The 24,758-nt window shown below is 41.9% G+C and overlaps 1 protein-coding gene across 11 annotated transcripts in view; it reads left to right on the top strand.

Annotated features, from left to right (window-relative positions):
• Positions 1-1,143: 1,143 nt before the first annotated feature.
• Positions 1,144-24,758, top strand: part of LOC109864863 (LIM and calponin homology domains-containing protein 1) — a 148,829-nt gene continuing 125,214 nt past the window's right edge. For 4 of the 11 annotated variants that reach the window (XM_031797568.1, XM_031797574.1, XM_031797569.1 and 1 more), the window contains exon 1: positions 1,145-1,704. In XM_031797568.1, coding sequence (XP_031653428.1) covers positions 1,603-1,704 — 102 coding nt within the window. In that variant the 5' untranslated portion in view covers positions 1,145-1,602. Of the gene's footprint in view, positions 1,705-24,758 lie in introns of all 11 variants that reach the window. The other 7 variants (XM_031797571.1, XM_031797570.1, XM_020452879.2 and 4 more) reach the window with 4 other exon arrangements.

The following is a 24,758-nucleotide window of genomic DNA, read 5'->3' as shown; positions in this document are numbered from 1 at the left end:
CATATTGAACTTCAAACCTCCCAGGCCAGTGGCACAACATATTAATCAGAATCGCCGTCATAATCATTGGCCTGTACTGAGAATTAAGTCAAAACCACAAGTCCAAATCCCCATCTTCATCCATGGCTTAGGAAAAAGCCGATTTAGCGAGCTAGCTACTGCATGACATCAACAGAAGCGGACCAAATAGTAAAATTATGTTTTGCTTAGGATGTGATTTGATTGGTGTGATGCCAAATCCAAACTGGTTTCCATTGTGGGGTGTTTTGCTACACCAGGACAACCCACCGTTGAGCTCAGTTCATTCTTTAATATTTGTTTAATTAAGGGAAGCCAAATGCTTGCTGGCATCAATCAGTCAAACGCTACAGCCGCAACATGTCATACTCTTTTGGTCCAGACAGCATCAGATACATGGGCTACACGTACTGAGAGGGGTGCTGTTTCCCTTACTTGGATGATTTCTCCGGTGAGATTTAGCCACTTGCGAATTTACAGAAAATTCTTAAAACACACAGAGAGAAGAAATACATGTTTTTATTTATTTATTTATTTAGTCAAATATTTGGGGAAGCTTGGCTTCCCTTGACATCCATGAATACACGCCACGGATGAAAAAAATGATTCTCCGCAGTTTACATGGTACAATGATTCTCTATGCTATACTTGCTTGTTTTGTCACATAAACTGAAATTAGGCCAACCATTAGAATTTTAGCAACCAGGAAATGGAGGAGTGAATTCTGCATAGTGCATCCTTAAATCGCTGCAGTTGCTCCTCACCAACTGCACCATGCAGCATCACCTGCATTGTGGGAGGGACTATTTGTCAACCAATCATTAGGAGGGTAAAAGAAGGGACTTAAACAGGAACCAGCTTTGCTGTTATTCTAAGAGCTACAGGGAACACAAATTAAAGTGATATTTGAGACCTTTTAATTGAGACCAATTAATTGTACAAACGTTATGTTTTCAGTTTGTAAGTGTGTGATATGAGGGTATAGAAAAGTTTATTTTGACATCTATAAATATTTTTTTAAATAAAAATAGCAGCCATGTTGACACTGACATGTTCATCTGAGCCTTGCAGTGTCCGTCTTTCGGCTATTATAGATGCACCTCCCCCAACTTCACTCGCCTAATTTCTACAGTCGGCTTCGTTAGGCGTACTGCTCGAACACACCCAATGATAATTCTCTTCACTGCTCTGTGTTGCTGCTGTCGGGAAACTGGGTGTGTGATCCGGAGTGGCTGATGGAATTGCTTGCTGTCTTTGCATTGGCTGACCGCACAGCAGCACTGCTCCGTGTATTTTTAGCCATCGATGCAATTCATATTGCGGTGCGAGCGAGGCGACTCGGTCCACAGTCCCAGTAGGCTACACGGGAGTTACAGGGGGTAGCTGCAAGTGCAGTGCTTGGGGTTTGATACATAGACCGAAGGAGAGTGGGGGAGACTGGCTACACAGCAAGTCAAGTAAAAATAAATAAACGGCATTATCGGGTTTTCACGGTCAGGTGCTGAGGCTGTAGCCTGAGGATTTCCAATAGCCTACATTTGTAGATTTATTGTTGGTCTATTTTAATACTGAGCAGCTTTGCAAATGGCAAGTCCCGCTGCAGATAGAGGACAACCACACCAGCGACATCCCCTCTCCGAATCGGCCTCGGAGCCCGCGTTTCTAGAAGCGCAGAAATGGATTGAGGTGAGTCACTGTCCTTATCAAACTCATACGGGCACGCTATTAGACTGCAGAATGACCAAATATGCCTACAATTTACAGACTTGTAATTTGCCTAAAAGTCTAAAGCCCCGTCACGTTATCATATTATCATGACACAAAGGCACAGTAAACCATGCTAAGCGGTTTTATTGCCTAGTCACCTGTTGAATAAGTGATGCAAATTCGTCTTCTCAAATGCCCTACGAACAGTAGCCTCCGCTGTGGAGCTGGGTGCGCGTTTGGTTGAAAACAAAGAATGCATCATCTGGAATGGATCTTTTTTTGTTTGCCTCATCGCGAGCTTGTCGGACAATAATCGCACAAACGGGTTTTTGTTCTGTGAGAATTGAAATCACGGCATTCACTGGCCGCGTTGCACTTGGCTTTGTTAGACTGTGATTAGCTGTTACATTGTTCTATTCAACACAATGTTTTAGGTTGTTGTGATGTGACCTAAGCTTGGTAAACTAGGCCTACGTGAAATAACTTTGAGGCATTAGTGTCTATTCTGGACACGTATTTTAAAAACTGTAGATGATAACGTTTAAAGCCTGTTATCCCTTTCACCCTTTCAACCTTTAACCCCCACAGACATGTACTTTATCACAAGTTTGTGTACTTTATCACCATATGTATTGTTTTGAGCTTACACAATTATCGTTGTAGCATGTTAATATAATAATATATATATCCACATTTTTATGTATGGGTAGTCAACCTAGTTTAAAGCAGCCATTACTGGCCCTGTCTCCTTTGCCTGATATTGAGCCACACAGTTGAATGAGAGAAACAACAGTTGGACAGGTCGTTCTCTGTCCTCTCAAGGGAACTGCTCACCTTACCCACATACACCTGGTGTATGTCACTGGGTCCCCTTGGGGGCATTGAGAGTTGATACAGATCACCGGTTTTGAAGGAAACAAACAAGAGCCAAGCCCATTATTATCAGGTAAATTAAGAAGGCTTAATTTCTAGGCTTAATTTCTCAGCCATGAGTATATTTCTTAGCTGTTTCTGAGTGTTAGGCTTTGGATTGCTCTGACAGTAACACTGTACATTACAGTATACTTGATGGAACACAATTCCAACCAATGTATTAACTGTTTATTGCAGATTCATAAACCTTTATCAACCTCATTGCTTGATTTTTGCTCTGACATGCACTGTCAACTGTGGGACTGTATATAGACAGGTGTGCTTTTCCAAATCATGTCCAATCAATTTCATTTACCACAGGCGGACTCCAAGTTGTAGAAACATCTCAAGGATGATCAATAGAAACAGGATGCACCTGAGCTCAATTTCGAGTCTCATAGCAAAGGTTCTGAATACTTATGTAACTAAGTTTATTTCTGTTTTTAAAATTTGTAATACATTAGCAAAATTTTCTGAACCAGTTTTCACTTTGTCATTATGGGGTATTGCGTGTAGATTGCTGAGAAATGTTTTGTTTCATATATTTTAGAATAAGGCAGTAACATAATAAAATGTGAAAAGTCGGAATACTTCCGGAAGGCACTGTACATGCAATTTTCACGTGTTCCACCACAAACTGTCCTTAACAAATCTCACAATTATCAGACACCTCAAGCTACCAGCTACTATCTAATCAACACAGCATTGACATGATCTCACCCCTGGTTAGCCACTATTGGCTTAAAAAGCCAAACCTAACACAATATCTGCAAGTCAATTTCCAGCAATATTGTTCCTGTCTGTATGTGTGGTGCGCATGTTTGTCTATCACTCAGTGTGTAGCCAGTTGTGATAACCTTCTTGCGGATTGACAGAAATACTTTCCCCAAAACCTTCTCAATTAAATGTTAACTGCAAATCAAATCAAATATTATTGGTGACATACACGTGTCTAGCAAATGTTATTGCGGGTGTAGCGAAATGCTTGTGCTTCTAGTTCCGACAGTGCAGCAATATCTAACAGTTTCACAACATATACCAAAAAACACACAAATCTAAGTAAAGGAATGGAATTAAGATATATGGACGAGCAATGTCAGAGTGGAATAGACTAAGATACAGTAGTATAGAATATAGTATATACATATGAGATGTAAACATTATTAAAGTGACCAATGATTTCAAGTCTGTATATAGGCTATTTAACAATCTGAAGCTGTTTCTCAGTCTCTCGGTCCCAGCTTTGATGCATCTGTACGGAACTCGCTTTCTGGATGATAGCTGGGTGAACAGGCCGTGGCTCAGGTGGTTGTTGTCCTTGATGGTCTTTTTGGCCTTCCTGTGACATTGGGTGCTGTAGGTGTCCTGGAGAGCATTGCGGTTATGGGAGGTGCAGTTGCCATACCAGGTGGTGATACAGGAGGCTCTCAATTGTGCATCTGTAAAAGTTTGTGGGTATTATGTGACAAGCCAATTTTCTTCAGCCTCCTAAGGTTGAAGAGGCGCTGTTGCACCTTCTTCACCACACTGTCTGTGTGGGTGGACCATTTGAGTGATGTGTACGCCGAAGAACTTAAAACTTTCCACCTTCTCCACTGCTGCCCCATCGATGTGGATAGGGGGATGCTCCCTCTCCTGTTTCCTGAAGTCCACTATCATTTCCTTTGTTTTGTTGACATTGAGTGAGAGGTTATTTTCCTGGCACCACACTCCCAGATCCCTCACCTCCTCCCTGTAGGCTGTCTGATCATTGGTAGTCAAGCCTACTACTGTTGTGTCGTCTGCAAACTTGATGACTGAGTTGGAGGTGTGCTTGGCCACGCAGTCATGGGTGAACAGGGAGACACTAACAAAGACACTGATTTCCATGCACCCTTGTGGAGCCCCAGTGTTGAGAATCAGCGAAGGTGTTGTTTCCCACCACCTGGGGGCGGCCCATCAGGAAGTCCAGGACCCAATTGCACAGGGCGGGGTTCAGACCCCTGGCCTCAAGCTTAATGATGAGCTTGGAGGGTACTATGGTTTTGAATGCTGAGCTATAGTCAATGAACAGCATTCTTACATAGGTATTCCTCTTGTACAGATGGGTTAGGGCAGTGTGATGGCGATTGCATCGTCTGTGGACCCATTGGAGCGGAAAGCAAATTGGAGTGGGTCTAGGGTGTCAGGTAGGGTGGAGGTGATATGATCCTTGACTAGTCTCTCAAAGCACTTCATGATGACAGAAGTGAGTGCTACGGGGCGATAGTCATATAGTTCAGTTACTTTTTCATTATTGGGTACATGAACAATGGTGGCCATCTTGAAGCATGTGGGGACAGCAGACTGGGATAGGGAGAGATTGAATATGTCCGTAAACACACCAGCCAGCTGGTCTGCGCATGTTCTGAGGACATGGCTAGGAATGCCGTCTGGGCCAGCAGCCTTGCGAGGGTTAATATGTTTAAATGTCTTTCTCACGTCGGCCACGGAGAAGGAGAGCCCACAGTCCTTTTTTTGGCACTGTGTTATCCGCAAAGTGGGCATAGAACATGTTTTGCTTGTCCAGGTGTAAGACGTCGGTGTCCGCGACGTAGCTGTTTATCCTTTTGTAGTCTGTGATTGTGTGTAGACCCTGCCACATACATTTCGTATTTGAGCCGTTGAATTGCGACTCCACTTTGTCTCTATACTGACGTTTTGCCTGTTTGATTGACTTGCAGAGTGAATGACTACACTGTTTTTATTCTGCCATATTCCAAGTCACCTTGCCATGGTTAAATGCGTTGGTTTGCGCTTTCAGTTTTGAGCGAATGCTGCCATTTAGCCATTTAGGTTTTAAAAGTCAGTGGGTACAATATCTCCTGTACGCTTTCGGATAAAGTCAGTAATCGTCACGGTATTCGTCAATATTATTCTCGGAAACTGCCCAGGAAATATCCCTGTCCTCGTGATCAAAACAATCTTAGTGTGGATTCCGATTGTTCAGACCAGCATTGAATAGTCTTTAGCACAGGTACTTCCTGTTTGAGTTTCTGCCTATAGGAAGGGAGGATCAAAATGGAGTTGTGGTCAGATTTTCCGAAAGGAGGGCGTGAGAGGGCCTTGTATGCATCCCGGTAGTTGGAGTAACAGTGGTCGAGTGTTTTAGCAGCAACTACAGTTGATATGCTGATAGAATTTAGGCAGCCTTTTCCTCAAATTTGCTTTGTTTAAATACCCAGCTACAATGAATGCAGCCTGAGGATATATGGTTCCTTGAAGGCCGTCATGGTATCGGCTTGAGGGGGGATATACACAGCTGTGACTATAACCGAAGAAAATTACCTTAGGAGATAATACGGTCTACATTTTGAGGTATTCTAGGTTGGGTGAACAAAAGGACTTGAGTTCCTGTATGTTATCATAATTACACCATGAGTCGTTAATCATGAAACATACACCCCTGCCCTTCTTCTTCCCGGAGAGATGTTTATTCCTGTCGGCACGATGAACTGAGAATCCAGGTGGCAGGACAGACTCCGACAGTATATCCCGAGAGAGCCATGTTTCCGTGAAACAGAGTATATTACAATCCCTGATGTCTCTCTGGGAAGAATAGTTCAGTTACCATGTACCTCTCCTTGTTTTGGGTCGGCCTCTTGAATCAGTTCAATTGCCCTGGGTGGTGCGAACAAAGGATCCCCGCTTCGGGAAAGTCGTATTCCTGGTCATAATGCTGGTAGTGCTGGTGAGTTACCGCCGCTCTGATGTCCAATAGTTCTTTCTGGCTGTATATAATAACACAACATTTTCTGGGCTAACAATGTAATAAATAATACATCAAAAAACAAAATACTGCAAAGTTTCCTAAGAGCTAGAAGCGAGGCAGCCCTCTGTCTGCGCCAAAGTTGCCTTACCTGGCAGAAGTTTAGGAAACTGCAAAGCGAGTAAGTACATCATTTGTATCTATTATGTTATTTGCGAACTTAGCTTTGAAATGAGCAGCAGCAGTACAGAACCATTGCTAGACCGGCACATTAGAAGCATATTCCTCAATTGTTCAGTGTAAAATAAAAGTTAAATCATTTTTTAAAAGTAAAAAAAGGCGTAATTAAATTCTGCACTTTATTTTTTTCCATTTTCACCCAGACCTAAAATAACATTTCGTCTGTGATTTCAACATTGCATGGACTTAGAACATCCAATGTTGTCTCTATATGAACAATCATCATTTTACGAGTGAAAACAAAAAATCTATAGCCAAAAAAAGTATAACTGAGAACATAATTTGGGAAAATATAAAACAGAATTTGGGGAGAAAAAATACAGATTTTGTAGGGCCCCCGTAGTTGTTTATTATTATTTGACCAGATATGTTGACAGAACCTAGTACTTTCTCTTTTACATTAATGACCTGGGAAAGAATTGCAGGGGAGAGAAGAGAAGATTTTGCCTATTTGAAAGTTAGAAAAACATGAGTAGCTCGCCATGTTACATTTTTTAAAAGTAGCTCTCATGCTAGAAATGGTTGGAAATCCCTGTTCTAAACTAAATCAAATAACATTTTATTTGTCACATGCTTCGTAAACAACAGTTATAGACTAACAGCGAAATGCTTACTTACGGGTCATTTTCCAACAATGCAGAGTTAAAGATAAAATAAAAATAGTGTCACGAGGAATACATTCACAGTGGTTAACAAATAATAATAAAGAGTAAAAATAACATGGCTATATACAGGGAGTAGAACATAACATGGCTATATATAGGGAGTACCAGTACTGAGTCGATGTGCAGGGGTACGATGTAATTGAGGTAGCTATGTACATATAGGTAGGGGTAAAGTGACAAGGCAACAGGATAGATAATAGATGGAGCAGTAGCAGCAGCGTATGGGGAGCAGTAGCAGCCGCAGCGTGTGTGCGTGTGGCTTGAGTATATGTGTCTGTGTTGGGGTGTAAGTATGTGTATGGGAGTGTGTCGGTAGAGACCAGTGTGTGTGCATAGAGTTAGTGCAAGAGTTAGTTTAAAAAGTGTCAATGCTGGTAGTCTGGGTAGCCATTTGATTAGCTTCCTCTGACACTGCCTGGTATAGAAGTCCTGGATGGCAGGGAGCTCGGCCCCAGTTATGTACTGGGCTGTACTCACCACCGTCTGAAGCACCTTGCGGTCGAGTGCTTTGCAGTTTCCGTACTAAGCAGTGATGCAGCCAGTCAAGATGCTCTCAATGGTGCAGCTGTAGAACTTTTTGAGGATCTGAGGGCCTATGCCAAATCCTTTCATTTTCCTGAGGGGCCCTATTTACAACTGTGTGGGTGTGTGTGGACCATGTTAATTCTTTAGTGATGTGGACACTAGAGGTCGACCGATTATGATTTTTTTCAACGCAGATACCGATTATTGGAGGACCAAAAAAGCTGATACCGATTAATCAGCTGACTTTTTATTTATTTGTAATAATGACAATAACAACAATACTGAATGAACACTTATTTTAACTTAATATAAAACATCAATAAAATCAATTTATCCTCAAATAAATAATGAAACATGTTCAATTTGGTTTAAATAATGCAAAAACAAAGTGTTGGAGAAGAAAGTAATGTGCCAATATGCAATATGTACCATGTAAAAATGTGTGCCATGTAAAATATGTGCCATGTAAAAAATCTAATGTTTAAGTTCCTTGCTCAGAACATATGAAAGTTGGTGGTTCCTTTTAACATGAGCCTTCAATATTCCAAGGTAAGAGGTTTTAGGTTGTAGTTAATATAGTATTTATAGGACTATTTCTATACCATTTGTATTTCATATACCTTTGACTATTGGATGTTCTTATAGGCACTATAGTATTGCCAGTGTAACAGTATAGCTTCCGTCCCTCTCCTCGCCCCTACCTGGGCTCGAACCAGGAACACATCGACAACAGCCACACTCGAAGCAGCGTTACCCATCGCTTCACAAAAGCCGCGGCCCTTGCAGCGCAACTACTCCAAATCTAAAAGCGAGCGACGTTTGAAACGGTATTAGCGCACACCCAGCTAACTAGCTAGCCATTTCACAATGGTTACACCAGCCATTAGGCTGATAGGCTTGAAGTCATAAACAGCGCTGTGCTTGCGAAGAGCTGCTGGCAAAACGCACGAAAGTGCTGTTTGAATGAATGATTACGGGCCTGCTGCTGCTCAGTCAGTCTCCTCTATCAAATCAGATTTAATTATAACATAATAACACACACAAATAAGGGCCTTTGGTCATTAATATGGTCGAATCCGTAAACTATCATTTCGAAAACAAAACGTCTATTTCAGTGAAATACGGAACCGTTCGGTATTTTATCTAACGGGTGGCATCCCTAAGTCCAAATATTTTTGTTACATTGCACAACCTTCAATGTTATGTCATAATTATGTAAAAATCTGTCAAATTAGTTTGCAATGAGCCAGGCAGCCAAAACTGTTGCATATACCCAGACTCTGCGTGCAATGAACGCAAGAGAAATGACACAATTTCACCTGGTTAATATTGCCTGCTAAACTGTATTAGAAGTTATAACTAGTGATTATGATTGATTGTATTTTACAAGATAAGTTTAATGCTAGCTAGCGATTTACCTTGGCTTCTACTGCATTCGTGTAACAGGCAGGCTCCTCGTGGAGTGCAATGGTTAGAGCGTTGGACTAGTTAACTGTACGGTTGCAAGATTGGGTCCCCTGAGCTGACAAGGTGAAAATCTGTCGTTCTGCCCCTGAACAAGGCAGTTAACCCACCGTTCCTAGGCCGTAATTGAAAATAAGAATGTGTTCTTTAACTGACTTGCCTAGTTAAATAAAGGTCTAAAAAAATAATAATCGGAAATCGGCGTCCAAAAATACCGATTTCCGATTATGAAAACTTGAAATTGGCCCTAATTAATCGGCCATTCCAATTAATCGGTCGACCTCTAGTGGACACCAAGGAACTCTCGACCCGCTCCACTACAGCCCCATCGATGGGAATGGGGTCGTGCTTGTCCCTCCATTTCCTGTAGTCCACAATCAGCTCCTTTCTCTTGATGATGTTGAGGGGGGAAAGGTTGTTGTCCTGGCACCACACAGCCAGGTCTCTGAGCTCCATATAGGCTGTCTCATTGCCGTCGGTAATCAGTCCTACCACCGATGTGTGGTCAGCAAACTTGATGATGGTGTTGGTGTCATTTACAGACACTCAGTCATGGGTGAACAGGGAGTGCATGAGGGGACAAAGCACACAACCCTGAGGGGCCCCAGTGTTGATGATCAGCGTGACGGATGTGTTGTTGACTACCCTCACCGCCTACCCTCACCATGGCCCGTCAGGAAGTCCAGGATCCAGTTGCAGAGGAAGGTGTTCAGACCCAAGATCCTGAGCTTGGAGGGGACTATGACTACAGCTCAGCATTTAACACCAATGAACAGCATTTTTACATAAGTATTCCTTTTGTCCAGGTGGGTGAGGGCAGTGTGGATTGCGTCATCTGTGGATCTGTTGGGGCGGTGTGCAAATTTGGAGTGGGTCCAGGGTTTCTGGGATGATGGTGTTGATGTGAGCCATGACCAGTCTTTTAAAGCATTTAATGGCTATCAATGTGATTGCTACGGGGCTATAGTCATTTAGGCAGTTAATTTAGTTTGATAGTCATTTAGGGGTTCTTGGGCATGGGGACTATGGTGGTCTGCTTGAAACAAGTTGGAATTACAAACTGGGTCAGGGATAGGTTGAAAATGTCAGTGAAGACACTTGCCAGCTGGTTACCGCATGCTCTGAATACACATCCTGGTATTCCGTCAGGCTCCGCGGCCTTGCGAATTTTAACCTGTTTAAAAGTCTTACTCACATTGGCTACAGAGAGCAAGATCACAAACTCAGCCAGAACAGCTGGTGCTCTCATGCATGGTTCAGGGTTGCTTGCCTCAAAGCGGACATAGAAGACATTTAGCTCGTCTGGTAGGCCCATGTTGCCTGTAATACATGGGTTCTGGTTGGGGTATGTACGTACAGCCTTTGTGGGGACGACGTTGTCGAGGCACTTATTAATGAAGCCAGTGACTGATGTGGTAAACTCCTCAATGTAATTGGATGAATCCCGGGAACATAACCTAACCAGTATTGAGCGCATCATTGGTACTTTCGGTTCGAGTTTTTGTTTGCAAGCAGGAGAATCGAGTTATTATGTGATGTGCCAAAGGGAGGGTGAGGGAGGGCCTTGTATTTGTTTCTGTGTGTGGAATAAAGGTTATCTAGAGCGTTTTGTCACTGATGCACAGGTGACATGCTGGTAAAAATAAGAAAATGGATTTAAGTTTCCATGCATTAAAATCACCGGCCATGAGAAATGCTGCCTCTGAATTTGCGTTTTCTTATGGCCTTATGCAGATCATTGAGTGCGGTCTTAGTGCCAGCAACAATGAGAACCACCCCTCCTCCCTTCGTCTTACCCGAGTCTGCCGTCCAGTCTTGGCGATGCATAGAAAAACCAGCAAGATGTTTATCCATGTCCTCGTTAAGCCACGACTCTGAGAAACATAGGACATTACAGTTTCAGGTCCCGTTGATACGGTAGTCTCGAACGGAGCTCATCCAGTTTTTTTCCCAGTGATTGCATGTTCGCGAATAGAACACAGGGCAATGGTGGTCTATTTGTTCTCCGACGTAGTCTCGTCAGGGTGCCGGTTCACTTGCCGCTTCCTCTTTTGAGTCTCGGGGACTAGGGCCTGGTCTGGAGAAAGCAGAACAGGGTTACTGATGGCTGTTTCTGGTCGTAGGAAATTATGGCAGAGACATCATGTAAAATAAAAAATTCAGATCAGTGTAAAAAAAGCACACAAATTTATCAGAATTGGTCAGGAGCCCGTAAGATTGCTGCTATCCACTGCAGTGCCATTTTGTTAATTCAACGTGTTAGCACTCTGATTGTAGCCTACCAATTGCCCATTTTTGCTCAATAAGATGAACTTAGAAATATACAGCGGTTTTGAACTGAAATTGACTGCAGTTTCCTTTCTGCCAGCACCTTGTCAGGGACACTGGTAATGATTGTGTAAGGCTACTCTGAGTTTCAGACAGACAGCTCTTTGATGAGTGCATAAACAATTGTTGTGCTATAGTCACAGGGTTTTTCCCAGCCAATGACTATGTTGGTCAACCATTTGACACCTCCCACTGAATGGTGGAATGAAATAACTTTCCACAAAGTAGATAAGGGAATGAAATGCAGATATGATTATATATGTTTTGTCAACATATTTCAGTTGACTTTAGACAAACATCAATATTAAATAGAGTTTGATTTCCATGAATTGAATCACACAATGTTACAAGTACACATCAAGCAAATTAGAGAGGGTTCAGGTATACTGGTTGGAAATGTTTGGATATTTCTTCCCTCTTGAATAACCATACTTTTTTCTTGCTCAGTGCTTTGTTTTGACATTTCTCTTTTATCCCTTCTCTCACTCAGCATGGGCATGTTGTGTTACCTTCTGCAACAATACTGTGAGTGTGTTCTATTGTGAAAGGCTGAAATGGAATGTGACATTTAAAAAAATATTTATATTGAACATTTAACAAGATAAAAACGAATTCTTATTTACAATGACGGCCTACACCGGCCAAACTTGGACAACGCTGGGCCAATTGTGTGCTGGCCCAGTGGACTCCCAAACACAGCCGGATGTGATACAGCCTGGTTTCAAACCAGGGCGCGTCTTGCACCGAGAGGCAGTGCCTTAGACCGCTGTGCCACTTGGGAGCCCTGATATCATCCACTTGTCATTGGGTGATACCATTCAGAAGATATCACTGTTTGTAATAGGCAAATATTCTGAGAGCGTTGATACAGTGGGGTTGTTATTATAGGCTGTGTTAGTAAATCATATTTTCATTATCAACTAAATTAAACTCTGATTTCTGAAAATAAGTCACCACGCAGCTCCACTCATATACTATTTAATAATTTATCAGGGATTCTGAGGAATTACACTTTAATTGTTCCGTGTTTGGGTTCACTGATGGTCGATGAACATGGAGATGATTCTTAAAACAATGGAGGGGAAAGGTTCCCCCAATTGTCTTCTTAATTTGATCCATGGTTTTAAATGAATGAAAAGTGCAGAGCAACAATCACCATGCCCATCCCTTCTAGTCCATCTGCATACAGTCGTGACCGACAGTTTTGAGAATGACACAAATATTAATTTCCACAAAGTTTGCTGCTTCATTGTCTTTAGATAGTTTTGTCAGATGTTACTATGGAATACTGAAGTATTTCATACGTGTAAAAGGCTCTCATTGACAATTACGTTAAGTTGATGCAAAGACTCAATATTTGCAGTGTTAACACTTCTTTTTCAAGACCTCTGCAATCTCCCCTGGCATGCTGTCAATTAACTACTGGGTCACATCCTAACTGATGGCAGCCCATTCTTGCATAATCAATGCTTGGAGTTTGTCAGAATTTGTGAGTTTTTGTTTGTCCACCCGCCTCTTGAGGATTGACCACAAGTTCTCAATGGGATTAAGGTCTGGGGAGTTTCCTGGCCATGGAACCAAAATATCAATGTTTTGTTCCCCGAGCCACTTAGTTATCACTTTTGCCTTATGGCAAGGTGCTCCATCATGCTGGACAAGGCATTGTTCGTCACCAAACTGTTCCTGGATGTTTGGGAGAAGTTGCTCTCTGAGGATGTTGGTACCATTCTTTATTCATGGCTGTGTTCTTAGGCAAAGTTGTGAGTGAACCCACTCCCTTGGCTGAGAAGCAACCCCACACATGAATGGTCTCAGGATGCTTTACTGTTGGCATGACACAGGACTGATGGTAGCGCTCACCTTATCTTCTCCGGACAAGCTTTTTTCCGGATGCCCCAAACAATCGGAAAGGGGATTCATCAGAGAAAATGACTTCATCCCAGTCCTCAACAGTCCAATCCCTGTATCTTTTGCAGAATATCAGTCTGTCACTGATGTTTTTCCAGGAGAGAAGTGGCTTCTTTTCTGCCCTTCTTGACACCGGGCCATCCTCCAAAGGTCTTCGCCTCACTGTGCTTGCAGATGCACTCACACCTGCCTGCTGCCATTCCTGAGCAAGCTCTGTACTGTTGGTGCCCCTATCCCACAGCTGAATCAACTTTAGGAGACGGTCCTGGTGCTTGCTCAACGTTCTTGGCCGCCCTGAAGCCTTATTCACAACAATTGAACCGCTCTCCTTGAGGTTCTTGATGATCCGATAAATGGTTGATTTAACTTCTTATGGCTGGGGGCAGTATTGAGTAGCTTGGATGAATAAGGGGCCCAGAGTAAACTGCCTGCTACTCAGGCCCAGATGGCTTTGGATAGAAACCACTCTGAAGTTTCTAAAACTGTTTGAATGATGTCTGTGAGTATAATAGAACTCATATGGCAGGCAAAAACCTGAGAAAAAATCCAACCAGGAAGTGGGAAATCCCAGGTTTGTAGTTTTTCAACTTTTTGCCTATCGAATATACAGTGTCTATTGTGTCAAATTGCACTTTCTAAGGCTTTCACTAGATGTCATCAGTCTTTAGAACCTTGTTTGATGCTTCTACTGTGAAGGAGGGGGGGAATGAGAGGGGATTGAGTCAGAGGTCTGGCAGAGTGGCATGAGAGCGTTCACGTGAGAGTTAGCTTGAGTTCCATTGCATTTCTGAAGAAAAAGGAATACTCCGGTTGGGACATTATTGAAGATTTATGATAAAAAACATCCTAAAGATTGATTCTATACATCGTTTGACATGTTTCTACGGACTGTAACGGAACTTTTGCAGACCTAACATAATCGTTTATGCTTTCTTCGTAAAGCCTTTTTGAAATCTGACACTGTGGTGGGATTAACAACAAGTTTATCTTTAAAATGGTGTAAAATACTTCTATGTTTTGAGGAATCTGTTGTTTTGAATTTGCCGCCATGCACTTTCACTGGCTGTTGCCATATCGGTCCCATTAGCGGGATTCAAGCCATAACTTTTTTTGGTGCAATCTTACTGGCAGCAATATCCTTGCCTGTGAAGCCCTTTTTGTGCAAAGCAATGATGACGGCACATGTTTCCTTGCAGGTAACCATGGTTGACAGAGGAGAACAATGATTCCAAGCACCACCATCCTTTTCGAAGCTTCCAGTCTGTTATTCGAACTCAATCAGCATGACAGAGTGATCTCCAGCTGAAATACAGTGGAAATGCTTTTTTGGGATTCAGTTCATTTGCATGGCAAAGAGGGACTTTGCAATTAATTCCAATTCATCTGATCACTCTTCATAACATTCTGGAGTATATGCAAATTGCCATCATACAAACTGAGGCAGCAGACTTTGAAAATGAATATTTGTGTCCTTCTCAACTTTTGGCCACGACTGTACATTTGTTCTTACAGATGCATGGCATATTATACTAATGAAGTTTAGTGGAAGAAGACACTGTATAATCTGCAAGTGGCAGAGGGGGACCAGACTTAGTGAGAGCACTCTGTCTCTGCCTGGTAGGGAAAGTACGAAACGGACAGAGAACAAAGAGACCAGACAATGGGAATAACTGCCACGACTACATGTTGGGTTTATTGTTTTCCCCCTTCCTATAGACTGGAGTGACGAGTACCGAGAGGGTTGAGGGTTTTTTGTCTGGTTGTCTTTAGGTGGATGAGCGTGAGTAGTTAAGACCCAGACGCATGCTGTAGGCCTACCACTAGCTGCTAGGAAAGAGGAAGTGAGTAGATTAAGGATTTCTAAATCTCAAATCAAACAAATCAAGCAATATGACAACATTTACACTAAGTGTTAGTGGTCAAGATGGAGCTATTGGCCATATTGCTTAGCTACACCGATCCATACCTCACAGATGGCCATAAGTGCGTCGAGAGTAGAGGCTAGAGTTCTATTTGGGTTTGGATGGATTGAATAATGAAGGGAGTATTATGTGTTTTAAAGATAACTTTCATACAGTGGGTGTGAGAGTGAAAAAAAACATCAACCTTCCTGTAGATATTTTCAGCTGTTCATGGGAGAACAAAAGTTTCTTAACCTTGATCTTGATTAATTTACATTGCCCACAAATGAATTTTCTCTGCAAATTACGTAACATTCTGCTTATTCACTTCTGGTGAAAAACTTGCGGTAGTGGAACAACCAATCAATAATGCTCTTATCAATTAAATGAAGTACCGTACAAAAATACTGTACTTGATGAAGATACAGTAGGATTTATTCAAAATAATGTAATAGATTTTCCAAATCATGTACAGTACCAGTCAAAAGTTTGGACACACCTACTCATTCAAGGGTTTTGCTTTATTTTTGCAATTAATAGTGAAGACATCAAAAACTATGAAATAACACTTGTGGAATTATGTAGGAACCAATAAAGTGTTAGATTCTTCAAAGTAGCCACCCTTTGCCTTGACAGCTTTGCACACTATTCACATTCTTTCAACCAGCTTCATCTAGAAATGCTTTTCCAACACTTGAAGGTATTCCCACATATGCTGAGCACTTGTTGGCTGGTTTTCCTTCACTCTGCGGTCCAACTCATCCAAAACCATCTCAATTGGGTTGAGGTTGGGTGGCCAGGTCATCTGATGCAGCACTCCATCACTCTGCTTCTTGGTCAAATAGCCCTTACACAGCCTGGAGGTGTGTTGGGTCATTGTCATGTGAAAAACAAATGATAGTCCCACTAAGTGCAAACCAGATGGGATGGCATATTGCTGCAGAGTGATGTAGTAGCCATTCTGGTTAAGTGTGCCTTGAATTCTAAATAAATCACTGACAGTCACTTGCAAAGCACCCCCACTCCATCGCACCACCTCCTCCATGCTTCACGGTGGGAACCACACTTGCGGAGATCATCCGTTCACCTGCTCTGCGTCTCATAAAGACACAGCGGTTGGATCCAAAAATCTTAAATTTGGACTCATCAGACCAAAATACAGATTTCCACCGGTCTAATGTCCATTGCGCATGTTTTTTTGGCCCAAGCAAGTCTTCTTCTTATTGGTGTCCTTTAGTAGTGGTTTCTTTGAAGCAATTCAACCATGAAGGCCTGATTCACGCAGTCTCCTCTGAACAGTTGATGTTGAGATGCTTCAGAGTTCAAGTAACAGACACATTTATTTGGGCTGCAATTTCTGAGGCTGGTAACTCCAATGAACTTTTCCTCTGCAGCAGAGGTAACTCTGGGTCTTCCTTTCCTGTGGTGGTCCTCCATGAGAGCCAGATTGATTGTTTTTGTGACTGCACTTGCAGAAGATTTCTTGAAATTTTCCTGATTGACGGACCTTCATGTCTCAACTCTTTGCTTGTTTGAGCTGTTCTTGCCATAATATGGATTTGGACTTTTACCAAAATCAAATCAAATTTTACTGGTCACACACATGTTTAGCAGGTGTTATTGCAGGTGTTGTGAAATGCTTGTGCTTCTAGCTCCGACAGTGCAGTAATATCTAACAATTACACAACACATACCCAATACACACATCTAGTAAAGGAATGGAATTAAGAATATATGGACAAGCAATGTCATAGAATTTGAACAAGATACAGTGGAGTAGTATAGGATACAGTATATACATATGAGGTGGGTAATGCAAGATATGTAGACATTATCCAAGTGACTAGTGTTCCATTTATTAAAGTGGCCAGTGATTTCAAGTCTGTCTATAGGTAGCAGCCTCTGTGCTAGTGATGGCTATTTAACAGTCTGACGGCCTTGAGATAGAAGCTGTTTTTCAGTCTTTCGAACCCAGCTTTGATGTACCTGTACTGATAGCCCTATCTTTTGTATACCAACCCTACCTTGTCATAACACAACTGATTGGCTCAATCGCATTAAGAAGAAAATACATTCTGCTATTTAAGTGTTAACAAGGCACCCCTGTTTATTGAAATACATTCCAGGTGACTACCTCATGAAGTTGGTTGAGAGAATGGCAAGTGTGCAAAGCTGTCATCAAAACAAAGGGTAGCTACCTAGAAGAATCTTAAATATATTTTGATTTGTTTAACACTTTTTTTGGTTACCCTGGAATGAGTAGGTGTGTCCAAACTTTTGACTGGTACTGTATAACAAGTTGTTTATGCAAAAACTCAACAATCAGTTCACCAGCGACAGGTAACACGCACTCCGCTTGCACAGTCTCGACCAGTCACACGAGGATAAAAGCCTTAAAAGTAAGAAAGTAATGACTAAAACTTCAACTATGATCTTCTTAATCGTGCAGGAAGACTGTTGAGATTTTATTTTTGACCATCAACAGATTTTCTCCCCTCATTATGCAACATTTTGTTTAGTTCTGGGGGAAACTTTGTACAATTTAGCTTAATTTCCCTAAATTGCAATAGGAGAATACCATGTAGCCAATTAAAGGGTATGGTGAAGTTAATTGTTATGTTGCTAATCCCAATCCTTTGATCTACAAGTGCCTATGGGGAGAGCTCAGGCCTAGGGGGATTGGGCCTAGTAAACATACTCCTGTCGTCCTAGGTGGGATTGACCGATGGGTTCAAACACCCGTGTGTGTGTCTGTGTTTTTGTATTTGTCTTTGCTTGTGCATTTGTCTGTATGATATGCACTAGGATATCCACTGTGCATGCGTCTCTTTGTATGTGGTTTATATGCACGTTAGTGTGTTACTTTTCTCTGAATGGTTATCTACGCTTCCCTGTCCTCTATACCATTTTTATCGATCTTTGTGATCAGGCTGGGGAGCACATTCATACCTGTCCCATGCCTGAGGTGGACCCTGTGGGAGGGAGGGCGAGTAGGAGAATGTCAATCTGCAGTGCGACAAACACACGCAAGCACGCACACAGAGGAGATGTGGCTGCAACTGCATTCACTCAATCTCCATCAGGGCAGGTATAACAGCATGACACTTTAGCATAGCCATCCTTACAGTGGTAGGCACACCTGGTGCCACAGAGCTATACACTGTCTAAAAGAGTTTCCCCTCTGAGTGGCAGCAGTCAGTTTGTTATTGTTTGGGTTGAGAGTCGCAATGCTCCGTCTTGCCCTCACTAGCTTCACTTCACTTGAATCCTCAATCCTAATCTGGATTACGGAGGTGAAGTCTACTGGTCATGCTGCTATTGCTATGTACCATTGCTTTGTGGGATGTAGAGAGACCTTGTTACAGTGTATTAGCTGCTGATGTCCGCTTCTTACTGTAACTATAGTTAGTTTTGCACTGAAGTAAAGTTTTACATTGTCAGAAATCATTGCGCTTTTTATCACAAATTGAGCCACAGATTTAAATGATACCCTCATCCCAGCAAACATTTTGGAAATGTTTCAGCCAGGATGGAATTCTAGTTTCCTGTAAGACATGACAGAAAAAGCACCCTCTTCCATCAAGCAGACCTTTTGTTTTTACCACGGGGGTGTTCTTCTAGGACTGGGAACTGCGAGGGACATCACAATACTTAAGTGCCGATACGATATGTATTGCAATTCTCACGATTTTATATGTATTGCGATTCAATACTGTGTATCGCTATTTGATGTTCCAAACATATTGCTCACCATGTTTCTGCTGCAGAGAGAAAAGAGAGCCACGAGGAAATTTAGTTTTGTTCAGTCATGGAAATAGTGTTAAAAACAAATTAATGCAGGTACAGCCAATAGCACAACAATAATATTTCGATATTGTCAAAAATAATATCCCAATATGTAACTAAAGTTCCCCCACCCCCCCAATCTATGTTTCTTCCTCCTATTCAACACCAGAAGTCCTGTTAGGTTTGTTCCCAGAATAGGCCTGTCATCATAGGAAAGTGAGCTGCTTCCTTCTCTGGGCACATAAACAAAGGGACATTTCAAGTTAGTGTTGAGGCGTGTACCAGCTGCTGAGTAGAAATATAGACCTACTTCTGAATCAGGCATCGCTGCGTTTTTTTCCTACACAGTTTAGGGTCGTCATCGTACAGTATTGTTCCAAAGGAATGAGTCAATTTATATCAGACAGACATACATACAGGGTAGTCAAACAAATGGGAAGATAGGTGGAGTGATCTCTCAGTTGCGTGTATGATTTTAATTGGGGCAGTGAGACTGAGATGGCCTCTTAGTTTACTGAGCTAAGGCTCATGGGAGCTGGACTCTTTCTAGACTGCCGAGGGGGGACTAGAACCTGCGCAGTGTCTCCGTCTGCAGTGGGGCAAACACACACACACTGAAGTAACCTGCACAGTGTGTCATTATCTGCAATAGAACACATACTCAGTGCACTGACACTTACTGTATAATCCAAGTGTCTTTGGAGAAGCCCTGTCTATTTTTCCTATGGAGATTGGGTGACATTTGAATGGGAAATTAGGTGTCTCCTTCTCTGCTGCTCTTTGACACAGCGTGTTCAGAGTGATATGATAATGTTATACAGACATACATTTCTACATAAGGACTGGTTCCAGTGCGATTCCAACAAATGGTCTTGTTAGTATTGGAGCAGTGGCCACCAACCTTTTCTGAGTCGAGATGCAAGCCGAGATCTACCGCTCAGATGTTTTATTTTTTGCATGACTTCAAAAACGTATTACGCCTATGCAACATTAACACATTTTAATACATTCTGTAGCAATTCTGAAATTGTATTTGAATAAATTAAGTATATGAGCACACTGGTAATGGACAATTTGTTGTATCACTTGTGACGCACAGCTGAGTGAGCAAAAATAATTAGCTCTTTTTTTTTTATTGGACTGATGGAATGCATGTGATTGTCAGTCTGAGGGGAGGGAGGGAGCAGCGAGGAGGCTGCCTCTCACCCGACTCACCGTCCCTCCACCCTCCTTCCCTCCACTGAGAAAAGGAAACAGTCTTCCAGCTGATGGCGAAACTCAAGCCGCACTGCATTATTTCTGCCTCATGCACAAATTTATGTTGTTACTCCTATGACCAGAGAAAGTGAAATATTCCTCAATATAAAAACCCCCACAAGCTTACTATAGTACACTCATTCATTGCAGTGCTGGATGTAGCGTCAATGAAGGTAGGGAGAACTCACATTTTATGGCTTGTAAAAATGTTGAAAAAAGTGCTGAATAACAACTTTGAAGAGAAACTTACTCCTAAAAACAGGTTATTTGCTGTATTCGTTGTCTCTCTCTAGTCATGGTTTTTTAAAGTTTTGAAATCTCAGTATCACACAGCTACTTTGTGTGCTTCACTTCTTGTGATGACCAGATTGACCCCATTATGAGTACATTTTTAGATTTTTCTCTGCATTCAAGGATTCTTTTTAGTCTATGGCTCGAGCAAACTGTGCAGACACGGTTATCTGATTGGCCACCGGTAGGCCTATAGGTGTACTTGATTTACTCTCTGGGCCTGCTGGGTAGGTGGAGTTTTACCTTCACACACATGAAATGGTTCCAAATAGAAACACTTTGCCTTCCCGGCACCAGGGCTGCTGATTCAAATGCACCTGCAGTGCAAAACATATTTTTAGCGTTGGGTTTTTTACAAAAATGTTTGGTGAACGACGAGGAATGCCTTGGCGATCAACTCGTCGATCGTGATCATGATGGACCAGTTGGTGACCATTAGAGGGTCAAGTTCAGGCAGTATTAGCTCAACAGGCTTATTTGCATGCCTAACCCCAATTTCAACTCCTAGCGTAGTTGTTCTTTGGTTAATTAAAGTATTGTCTTAGACACTTGTCTTAACACGGAACCCAAACCCTGAACCAATTATATTACTTTGGGGACAGGTCGAAAAGCATTAAATTGCCATAAATGTTTAACTAGCTAGCTTGCACTTGCTAGCTAATTCGTACTTTTAGCTAGCTTGCTGTTGCTAGCTAATTTGTCCTGGGATATAAACATTGAGTTATTTTACTTGAAATGCACAAGGTCCTCTACTCTGCCAATTAACATAAAATGGTCAACTTTATATTGCGATTGGCAACTTTCATAAATTATGTGCATTACCGCCACTGAACTCGTTCATCTTTCAGTCACCCACGTGGGTATAACCAATGATAGTACATGGGTACCTGCTTCTACAAACCAATGAGGAGATGGGAGAGGCAGGACTTGATGCGTGATCTGGGTCAGAAACAGAACTGACTTCCATTTTATTCCTTGGCAACGCAGACGATCGTTGGCGAGTGTGAGCAGTGTGGGTGCAATAATTGAATAACATGTATCGCACGCACGCGACACGAGCAGTGTAGTCAGCCTGTAAAACCAATTTGATTCAAATGAGCTTTTAGGCTCAACCCAACTCAGTTGTGCTTGGGGGGGAACTGTCCTTTTGGTAATTTGGCAATTGTGAGATACCCAAACGGGCCTAGAGGAGCGAAAATGATGACCGCCCACTATGAATGGTGCCTTTCAGACCAGTGCTGGGTTGGTTTCCATTGTTGATGACACACACACACACACACACACACACACGAGATTCAATATCCACCCCAACATTCCTAAGTTCCTGAATTCAACCACCTCATTCACATACGTATACACATACTCCCCCCTTCAGCTAGTCCCCCATGGCAACAATGCGCCCTGTCACCAGCTCTGGAAAGTGACACAATCGTCCCTCAGCTGACTGGCATGTGCCGGGTCTCCACTGCCCCAGGCCTCTGCCCTGACAGACAATGTAATAGCAACAGCTATAAAACACTACAGATCACTTTACCCAGAGACAGAATAAGCCATCTTGGACTATAAAGCTCTTGAGATTCTTTTGGGAAATCGGTGTAAAATGTGTGTAATCTCACTACTTTGATTTTACCTCTAAAATATGTGCTGTAATATATTTTTGCAACTACTTTGTATGCTTCTCTTATTGTGATGACCAGATTGACCCCATTGTGAGTACACATTTAGATTTTCTCCCAAGTAGTTTCTTTGTCAAGTATTTAGCAACCTGGAAATGTTGCTGAGGCAGGTCCCCATCCAACTTAGTACTTAGTGCAGTTAGCCTAAGCTATGGAACTATCTGTGTCTCTGACACCTGCCCCTGTAAAGTGGATGAGGGAAGTTGCAGGGCAGTGGGTGAATTAGCTTAAACGGGTCCATTAAGGTCTAGTGATGCCGTCCCACTGCTATGGGAAGCTCATTCTGTTGTTAGCTACACTGCCCACAGTGTACTAAAAGCAAAAATGTGCAAGTTAGCGGTGTTACCTTTCTTAGCATTGTTAGCCTGCTAGCATGGGTTACAAGCTAATGTTAGCATAAATGAGCTAAATAGTCATAGAAATGCTTAACAAAAGGCCAAGGTCTGGACGTTCTTAAGGCAAGGGAACAGTAGCCAGGAGACACACATACAAAATGCTGAGTTGAAATAAGACACTTGTAGAGCATGTCTTCCTCCCTCCTTGCAGATGGCTGAGCTTCTTGACCTTGTTTCTTTCATATTAGTAATGATCTCTTCAGCAACAGTTTAGCTGCTTCAATCTCTGTGAGAGAATTGAAATAAGAACTTACTAGGAGGTAGATACTCTGTCTATCCTATATCATGGCCATGTTGTTTCTACCCCTTCTCTTTAGAGACTATCTATTTGTCTTCCCACATCTCATTCATTTTACTATTGACTTAAACCCATTAGGCATTATTTGCATGATAGTCTGCTTCTCTCACTTTTTCTCACATTCTGTCTCCTGTCTGTCAGAATCGTAATCTTGTCCCCTGGGTACTCTCATTGTCTGTATCACTCATGTCACTAGAGCTATATGAAGTATTAGCCTACTTCATGAATGGCCACTTTTGTAGAGAAATAGAAGATTAGAAGTGTGGTTGGCTTATCAATTATCTACCAGCATGCAAAAATGATACACAAACAACAATACCCCCCCCCCCTCTCTGTTCCCACAGAAATGGTTGCAGGGAATAGGATAAATGGCCTGTTTGTTTTTGTACACTTTTACTGTATAGGCAATTTATTACATGGAATTGTGAAGATGTTCCAGAAATTCTCAGTAGGACTGGATTTGAAATCTCAGTCCGACCTGTTTGTACTGATTCAGTGACAGGGAGCGACTGAGACTGGGTCATTAAGTTGGCATGGCCGATTTAATTAGGGCCATTTTCAAGTTTTCATAATCGGTAATCAGCATTTTTGGATGCTGATTATAGCTGACTACATTTCATTCAAGAGGAAACTGCATGGCAGGCTGACCACCTGTTACGCGAGTGTAGCAAGGAGCCAAGGTAAGTTGCTAGCCAGCATTAAACTTATCTGATAAAAAAAACAATCTTCACATAATCACTAATTAACTACACATGGTTGATATTACTAGGTTAACTAGCTTGTCCTGCGTTGCATATAAACAATGCGGTGCCTGTGATTTAATAAAAGCACAATCGTTGCACGAATGTACCTTAACCATAAACATCAATGCCTTTTCTTAAAATCAATACACAGAAGTATATATATTTTTTAAACCTGCATATTTAGTTCAAATAAATGAATGTTAGCAGGCAATATTAACTAGGGAAATTGTCACTTCTCTGTCAGACCTTTTAGTGTATTTGAGGTTTTAAAAAGGCTTCTGAAGTTTGTAATTTCCACTTTGCAATTTCAGACTTGATTTTCCCTTACGAAAAATCTATCAACCCCTACAAAATTGTCCATTAATTATAATTCACATGTCCGGTTGCTGCAGGATTATTTTCCTGCTTTAGCAAACTGGCTCAAATTAAGATCCTACATTTGTATCCCTCCTTTTCTTCTCTTTATTTGGATGGTCACTTACAGATTTGATGTTCAAATAACTGATCATTGAATCAAGTGCAACATCCAGCAACTACTTTCACAGTGAGTGAATATATCTAAATAAACCTAGTTATTGCCTGCAACATGTTACAACTACACCTTCTAGATAGTTGGTTCAGAGTCAAATCATCTACAGTTTTTTTTTTTTTTTTTGCAGAACTATCAAAATAAAGTGAGATCTCCCACCCCCTCCTAGTGATAATGATGAGGTATGATGATGTGGAAGTAGAGCAGTAGTGTACAGTAAAGGCCTTGTTCCTCTCGACTGTATCAGGCCTCTCTTCAACCCTAGGCCAGTCCTGTTGTCAGGGACAGAGGTCTGTTCAGTCCACTTCATATTGGCCTGCAGCCAACGCCAGCCTCGCCAATCCATTTAGGTAAGGTATTTGTTTAGCGATGTCTAACATTTGATTGT

This window comes from Oncorhynchus kisutch, linkage group LG19, assembly GCF_002021735.2.
Source record: "Oncorhynchus kisutch isolate 150728-3 linkage group LG19, Okis_V2, whole genome shotgun sequence".
In the NCBI taxonomy this organism is placed as follows: domain Eukaryota; kingdom Metazoa; phylum Chordata; class Actinopteri; order Salmoniformes; family Salmonidae; genus Oncorhynchus; species Oncorhynchus kisutch.
This window is presented reverse-complemented; position numbering and strand designations above follow the sequence as displayed.